Source organism: Elephantulus edwardii, unplaced genomic scaffold (genome assembly GCF_000299155.1).
Source record: "Elephantulus edwardii isolate Elephantulus edwardi_28Jun2011 unplaced genomic scaffold, EleEdw1.0 scaffold00075, whole genome shotgun sequence".
In the NCBI taxonomy this organism is placed as follows: Eukaryota; Metazoa; Chordata; class Mammalia; order Macroscelidea; family Macroscelididae; genus Elephantulus; species Elephantulus edwardii.
Window position 1 is genome coordinate 6611589 of NW_006399825.1, and position 8856 is coordinate 6620444.

The following is an 8856-nucleotide window of genomic DNA, read 5'->3' on the forward strand; positions in this document are numbered from 1 at the left end:
AGAGTTTAGGGCTGTTGTACATAGGGTCGCTATGAGTCACAAGCGACTCGACGGCACATAACAACAACAACAACAATTAATGGAGGAACATTCTAAAATGTAGCCAAGGACATTTGGCAAAGTAACTGGCTGGTGTTACTGGTTGTATTCAATCTAGAGAATGGGGTAGGAGGTGCTGAAATGAAGAGGCAAAACACCTACCAAGGAGCTTGCTTCAAATGAAACAAAACTCATTAAATATTATAACAGAGCAATTTCAACAGTTGCCAATACCTTGAAAACAAGGTGCAAGCTTGGAATAAGCACTTCAGCAGCAAAAATACTCAACATATTTATAAGACTTTGAATGTGAGAAAACATCATTTATGGAAGATGTCTTTTGCACAAGTATATTAGTTTCCAGAACACTGGGAAAATCCAGAAACACACAAAGAATAAACTAAAACTGCTCAACCTTCTACCATTCTCTTGAGTATTAAAGCTGGCCCATGCTTGACCACTTGCCAGGGTCTCTTTTCTTCTGCTTTTTATTTTTTTAATTGTGATTTTAATAAAAGTTTACAGAAAAGTTGGATTTTCATTCATTTATTTTTGCACATTTCCTTCCTTATCCACTCCCCCAGTTTTCTTTTTTTAAAATATTTAATCATTGTTGCATAATTTCTCCCCCCCCCCCAATCTTTCCCTTGTCCACTTTGCTGTGTACTTCTTATTCTGGACTGTTGTCATACAAATAATGCCTAATCATATGTTTCTTTAAAACAGTTCTTTTTTTCACCTGTTCTAATGTAGTGTTCATTATCTATCCACTCTTATCCTATTCTCTTCCCAACCCTCCATGTCAGTCCTGGTATGTAACAGTGGTGCTATGCAGTATTTATCATTTTTGTGACTGAATAGTTCACTTAGCATAATGTCCTCCAGGGTCCCCATGTTGTATAATGCTTTGAGTTCCTTGTTTTTCAGTGCTGTGTAGTATTTAATCATGGGAGTATATCATAGTTACCCAAAGCCCGTCAATATTGCCCACAAAAGACATATCTAAGAAACAAGTAAAAAGAAAGACGAAAAATCAAAAGCTTGAAAAAAAAAATACCAACTAAATGGCATCTAAAAAAAAGCAGGAGCAGCAATACTAATTTCTGATAAAACATACTTCAGGATGAAAACCATAATAAAAGGTAAGGAAGGGCACTGTAAAGGTACAACAGATCAAGAAGACATAAATAGTATCAAATCATAGACCTGTAAAATAAAACAGTTACAAGATTTGGAGAAAGAAATGGACCACACTGAAATAGTAGTAGGAGATTTGAACAGGCCACTCTCACCAAAAGACTAGTCAACTGCAAAGAAACAAAATAAAAATGCAGAAGAACTAAGTGATAAAATTAGCCAACTCTACCTCATAGACATATTCAGTGTACTTCATCCAACTAAAACTCAATTTACTTTCTTCTCAAGAACATACAGTGTATTCTCGAGAACTGATCATGTATGAGGACACAAGCAAGACTCCAGAAATTAAGAAAACCCCACATTGAAATAATACAAAGTATCTTCTTAGACTACAATAGCATTGTTGCTGTGTCCCATAGAATTGGAACTAATCCATAGATGACCCGCCAATGGATCTTCAAAGGCAGTTAATTGCATGGGAGGAGACTGTCCATCCTTCTCCCAAAGAGCAGCTGGTGGATTTGAACCTGTACCTTTACGATTGCAGTGAAGCTTCTTGCCACTAGGCCACCAGAGCTCCCTGCAATGCAATAAAACTAGAAATTAACAAGAGGATAAAGGACAAAAACCACTCACGTGGAAGCTAAAGAAAATCCTTCTTGAACACTATTGGGTTGTAGTAGAAATAAAAAAGTGAAGTAAAAAAGTTCCTCAAAATAAATGAAAATGAAATTATAACACATAAAAACTTCTGGAATATAGCTAAGAAATTCTTCAGCAAGAAGGTTATAGCTATAGATAAACTGATTAAAAAAAGAAGAAAGTAAAATTAACAAGTTAACTAGGAAAAAACCTAACCATCTAATCCATAGCCTCTAGAATAAAGGAAATTATAATGACAAAGGCTGAAATCAATGGGATAGAAACCAGAAAAACAATTGAAACCACCAAGAACAGGAGCTGGTTCTTTGAAAGGGTCAATAAAATTGACAAATCATTGGCAAACTTAACAAAAGAAAAGAAAGAGAAGACACAAATAGCTTACATAAGAAATGAAAGAGAGGACTTCACAACAGAAGCAGCTGAAATGAAAAATAATAATGGAATGTTATGAAAGCTATACTCCAATAAATTTTAAAACCTAGAGGAAATGTACAAATTCCTAAAAACTCATATCCTACCCAGATTGACACAAACAGATGCAGAACACTTAAAAAGACTCATCATACAAGAAGAAATTCATTCTAGAAAGCATTTTGCTGAGTGAACTCAGTTTTATAGCGACAAATAGAACATAAAACTGTTATTGTAAAAATGAAAGGAACACAAGTTAGATGTGTGTGAATGTCCAAAACGGAAAGGGGATAAGGGAGCAGGAAAAAGCGAAGAGTGGGATCACTGGAGTCGCAGAGTTTAGTGGAGGATGGGAGTGGTGGTGAAGAACTGGTGAGATTTAAGAGTTAGGGTGATAAGAGGCCTAGATAAACAGTGATTGGTTGACACAGGGTTGTGCAATTCGATGGCGTGTGTGTGTGTGTGTGTGTGTGTGTGTGTGTGTGTGAAGGAAATGGGAAGGATCTTTTGTGAAAAAAAGTATTCAAAATTTGTAAATAAATCAGCTTAAAATTTTAAAAAATAGTGTTTGGTTTTATGAAATAGTGTATATGAATGACTGCATGAAACAATGTAAATGAAGGATTGTATAAAACACAGTGTTACAGGAATGAAACACAATGTAAATGAACTATTATATGCAAACCAATAGAAAAAGAAAAAGACAAGTTGAATTGGTTGGGAAAAAAGAGAAAATTTAAAAAAAACTCTTTAAAAACAAAAAGATATTAAAAGGTAAATTTTAAACTCTAAACCTTAACTGAATTATTGCTAACTTTTTCCTGAATCACAGACTTTTTTAGTTTTCCATCTTCTTTCACCCTTTATGTGCTGAATAATTTTGCAGAGACAGTCAGATTTGGAAAGTCATTATACACCTAATAAAAGTATTTTAAGATGCAAAACGCAACCCAATTGGGTAATCTAGACGCCTCCCACCATTTCCTCTTAACAATCTTTAACTGTTGTTGTTATGTGCCGAGTGTCTTTAACTCGGCTAAGAGGTTTCAGATGCCATGAAAGTGACTCCTGTATTACCTTCTTCCAGAAAGCAGACCTCTTGAAAGGTCGTATTCTGAGATGATCTCATGGCTCACCTGATGATGGCCATCTTTAAAGCCACAAGCACATGTTGTTGGATCACGAAGATCTTGATCATCTGCTGGTGCTCTCCACAAGACCCTGGTGGCAACAACCTTGAGAGAACAACTGAGCATGTGCACGATTCTCCCCACCCCTCTCACATGAGCCAATCCCTGAGGACCTCTCCTCCTCCCAGTAACAAATTTGGCAATCTTGTCTTTTTGATAGGTAAGTTTAAATCCTATCCTCTCCATGAATAAACTCGATATTCTTTCTTAGCTTCTAGAAATACATTCACGAAGGTGATTAGAAACGTTCGCTGAGCTACAGAAGAGATGTTAAGAACTCTAAGTCACCTATTAGTCCTTCCTAATGCCCTGTTGCTGATTTTTTTTCTCTGCATTCATTATCTATGCCTTCTTTTTTTCTTACTCCTTATACCACTTTTCTAGATCTATTTTCTGATGTTAGCATCTACTGTTCTTCTATATTTTGTAATTGGATGTTACTCTTGGCTGGGAGAAATTATTAGAATTATTAGAAAGTATTAAAGCTTTAGCTTTACACTACCCAGGTACCAAAACCTCAACTCATTTCCAGGGCGTCCCCTAGTGTTATAGAATAGGATTGCTTGGATGCTGGGAAAATCATAAAATGTTGAGCAGGAAATGTGGTTTTCTTTAATGTCCAGGAAAAAAAAAATCGTTTTTCTCCTGGAATATACTTAATTTAGTCAGTATATATGCTTATAATTGGAAGCAAGAGTGTCATCCACTTCCTAAACAACATGCCTCTGGAAACTCTGAGAAATGATGATAGTTAAGAGAAAGGCTTCTTTTGTTCATAGAGTCGCCATGAGTCACACTCGACTCCACGGCAATCAACAACAACAATAATAACAACAACTACAACCACCACCACCATTGTTAAATAATACATGGGCTAGTGTTGCCTTATCTTTCTTTGCAAAGTATTTCCTCTAATATAACTCTTTCTAGTTTGCATAGAAAAACATGAATCCTATTTTTCTATTCTTAATTAACAGGAGGAAGAACCTAAATTTAAGGAGGAAACTGAAGATGTTTTATTTGGCAAGTACGTTTAGGAAATAGTCCAGCCATGGTAAGAGAATTGCCAAATACAATATTTTGTTTGATTTTACAACAGCTTCTTCCAAAGTCATTGATTGTAGATTTAAGCAAAATTAATTTTTCGCTAATGTCAGTGTTTTCTTTGTTAGCTTTAGGCTACTCATTGCTCCAGGTATAAGTATTTTTATCCTGCCGTGTAAGCTATAGAGAAGACTTTAATCTTTGACCTTCATCATTAAGTGCTGATATCTTTTTATATTTCAGTAAGCAAGGCAGTCTTAGCTGCATATCACAGATTGTTAATGAGCCTTCTTCCAATCTTAATGTCACATTTCCACCCCCTTCCCACAAGTAGGGTAGCCCACAGTGTGAATACATAAGGTAAAAGGTCATAATTCTGATGCACATGTATTCAAGTGATAAACTACACAATGCCCTATGTTCTGCTCCCATGTTGAAAGAATTGAAGAAAACAAATGCAAGTGTCAAGTTGCAATACTAAAGGACTCTGGGCAAAATATGGATTGAAGCCAGACCATCAAGAGTATATGGAGGGCCAGTTATGAGTAGGCTCTGATTGGATGGCACATAAGAACAACAATCTAATATTTTGAATTTGGCCTCTGAGTTGTCTTCTGTTGATTTCTTGACCTCCATCTTGATCATTGTGACATGTTAGGTACTGTTTTCATTCCTTCCATGAGTGGAGGTATTGTACCTCAATTCCTAAAACATGTATCCTTCTGCCTAGAAAGCAAGCCCTTTCCCCACCAGTTCCTCAGTTTATTCCTGCCACCTTTCAGACATCAGCCTATGTGTCCTCTTAGAGAGGACTGCCCTCACCACGTAACCTATCAGTCTTCTCTCAGAGCACCAGGTTCTTTCCTTTTGTAGCATGACACATTTGTTACTTGTCCCTTTCTTCATGTACGTTGGTGATGAGGTATGTCTTTTCAAAAGCCATAAACTGTCCACAAGGTATTATATTTATTCTATTCATGAATACATTTCAGTCAAATGCTAGCAAATAGTAGATGCTCCATGAATTCATATCTGTGGAATATTAATTGATAATTTTTTTTCTTTTCTATCACCCATTTGTTGTAACTTCCATAGGTTTTCTTCATGCAACACATATACATATATCTTACTTTAATACTTCCATTATACCTTCCTTTTCTTTATAATACTGTTCTACCTTCTTACGTCCCTTTGCTGCCACATTTCTTGAAAAGCCCCCCCCACACACACACTTGTCTTCTTCACTAACTCACATGTCAGTGCATTCTATTGTTCTTGCTGAAGTCTCTAAGAACTTCCTAACAACCAGCTGTTAGTTTGTTTCTATTCCCCGTCTGGCTCATTTTGCACAAAATTCCCCCCTTCACATAGGTACTGATGACTGGGACATCAATCAAGATGCAGAAGTTTCAGTATGACTAAGTGCAATTTGTGTAAAACCTGCCCTGCGGGAGAAATGAAGAATGACTGGACAAGTAATAACACAATTTTGATTCTTTTATAAACTCTTCTCCCATTTTCAAGGCATTGTCAAAATTGACCAGATTATTCTTCAGAAATGGATGTCAAACCCGGTGCCACCTCCTCCATTTCCACTGATAACCCAAGACTTGATCACCTCCTTTGACTATTTAATTTCCCTAATGCTGTTTTCTCTCTACTCCATTTCCTCCTCCAACCTACCTATAAACCCCATGCCCCCTGAGTTTTTATCTGAAAACAAATCTGTGAAAATTATTGTTCTCTTGAAAGGCTCTTATTGGTTCCTCTTGGCCAATGGGACACTTATCTGATATTCTTGTATGAGTGTTAACTTAAAAGTTGGCTTTTTTAGCCATTATGTTGTTGTTGTTGTTGTTTGGTGCCGTCGAGTCTTAGACGACTCATAGCGACCCTATGAACGAACAGCCTGAGCACTGTTTGTACATAGAGTTTCCGGAGACAAGCCATTTCAGAAGTGGATGCCGCTCCTGCTTCCAGGCTTGATTTAGTCGGGAAGCTCCAGCCAACAAGGTCCACCATGGGTACCCATTACCACGATTGGCACATCACTGTCACAGTCTTCAGCATCACAGCAACCACGAGTTACCTCTGTACAACAAAGCACAGACCAGTGCTATACCACCTAGAAGAATGTTTCTAGCTACCTTAACTGCAGACACGTGGTCTTGTAAATAATCAACAGCTGTGGGACTGTGTAGGCTAAGAGCTGTAGGATAAGAGAGAAAGAATGCTTCTCATGCTGTGCAGCAAGACTTGAGGGAGACTGGAGCAAGATCCTGGTGAGTGCAAGTTTGTGGTAATGTTGATGGAGAGACTGTGGAAAGGTGTAAGCAGGGGACCCCTGAGATAAAGGTCACAGATGAAGATTTTTTTACTGTTCTTGTCGGAAGAAGAAAGGAAAAGCTGACTCCTAAATGGAAACTAGAGCCTGGACTAATTGAAGAATTGTCCCTTGGGACTGCTGGGCTAAAACCTGAATTTCCATTGGGTAGTATTCTTTTCCTTCCCCTCTCTAATGTATTTCCCTAATACACCCCATTCTTGGCACCTCTACTGTGAGTAAACTCTGCATGTCCACAGTGAATATCGAACTTCTTTTTTTTTTCTATAATTATATTTTATTAATTTTCATAAACATTTACAGAGATTTTGGGCTTCCACTCATTCATTGTTGCACTATTCTCTCTACCCTCCTCCCAGTTTGTTCTTGTCCAAATGCCACAGTGCTTGTCAAAGTCAGTTCTGATTAATCTTCTTTGTCAGTGTGTCCTTTGCCATTCCCTATCACTCCTCCCTGAGAGAGACTTCACTCTGAGTCATAAGGAAAAGGGGATGGCATATTCTCTTAGCTACTTCCTGCTGAAAAGGGACGCTGTGGGTTTCAGGGTGAAGATCTTCTCTCACTACTCTAAAGGGCCCCTTTGGCAGTAGGAAACACATAGACTATTATGGAGATTGATTTTGGAATTTAGATGCACTCTTATTGATTGTGCTTGGCCGTACATGTTCATATCCTTGAAGATGTATCATGGGGGTGTTGCAACCTAGAAGACACAAATTTGACTAACAAATTATAAGTACATGAGTCCAAAATTATGGAAAAGTAAAAGAAAAGATTCTTTCATTGTTTTACAAACCCTCCCCCAGGTCCCCTCCACCATGTAGCCCTCGCTCTAGTCTCCTGTGATGACAGAAATACCCAGTTATATCTCTCTTTTAAACGGTTCTCTCCCTCCTCTGTTTCAGTGCAGTATACATTATTGAACCCATCTTACTCAGTCTCTCCCCAACCCCAAGGACAGTCCCATTCTACAACAGTGGCATCATGTAATATTTGTCCTTTTGTGACTGGGATATTTCACTCAGCATAATGTTCTCCAGAGTCAACCATTTTGAATAATATTGCATGAGTTCCTTGTTTTTTACTTCTTACTACTGATGTGGCTCTAGAGGTACCATTGGGCTGGACTACAAGCTCTTTATCTGCTTTCTGCTCCGGGATGGTAGAGGACACTATTTTCACTCCCTCTGGCCCTCTCCGAGAGATGGTCATGGCCCTGTGCTCTCAGGCCCCATTTTCTGCTCTCCAGACACCTTGTATGGTGTTTCTTCATATTTGATACCATTCCCTACCTATATCTCACCCATGGATTGTAGTCTAGCACTTTTTCAATGTTCTGAAACAAGCTGTTCTTTGGCAGTATTATTTTCTATATCTGGATACTTTTCCCCCAGTTGACACCTTGCTAATGCTCCTTTTATGCTGTTTCTATTCAGATGTTCCTTTTTTATTATTATTTTCTATAGGTTTTGATATGAATTTACTCATTGTTTTTTAAAATAGTCACTGTTAAATGTCTAATCAGAGAAAAGATAATGATAGTGGCTTTATGATGATAATGGATTACCACCTATATGTAATTCAGGGTTAAAATCATGCAGACTGGTATGTGATGTTTCATAGTAGCACTTCAGAGATATTTTTTCTTTGGAAGTACCAAATGAAGATGAATTGAATTGTAGCGTCCTTCTAAAAAGACATATTGAAGTTTTAAAGCCAGGTGTTTACCAATCCATTGTTCACTGGCTTTGTTGTTGTTGTATCAGTCCATTTATTTGTTGATGGGCATTTGCGCTGCTTCCATTTTCTTGCTATTGTGAATAAACGGCTATGAACATAGGTGTACAAATGTCCATTCATGTCTCTGGTATGATTTCTCTGGGATACGATAATAGGCATAGTTGTTGTTGTTGTTGTTGTTGTTGTTAAGTGCCGTCGCGTCACAGCGACTCATAGCGACCCTATGAAGGAGAATCCTCAATGCTTGGGTGCCTTTCATCCTCTCTCCAGGTTCATAGGGTTTCC

The 8856-nt window shown here is 37.8% G+C and overlaps 1 protein-coding gene across 1 annotated transcript in view; it reads left to right on the forward strand.

The window, feature by feature from the left end:
- The window catches only part of CASP10 (caspase 10, apoptosis-related cysteine peptidase), a 74056-nt gene that overhangs the window by 9687 nt on the left and 55513 nt on the right, over nucleotides 1-8856 (forward strand). The window contains exon 4 of the mRNA XM_006889144.1: nucleotides 4421-4470. Within this exon, the coding sequence (XP_006889206.1) occupies nucleotides 4421-4470 (50 nt within the window). The remainder of the gene's footprint in view (nucleotides 1-4420; nucleotides 4471-8856) is intronic.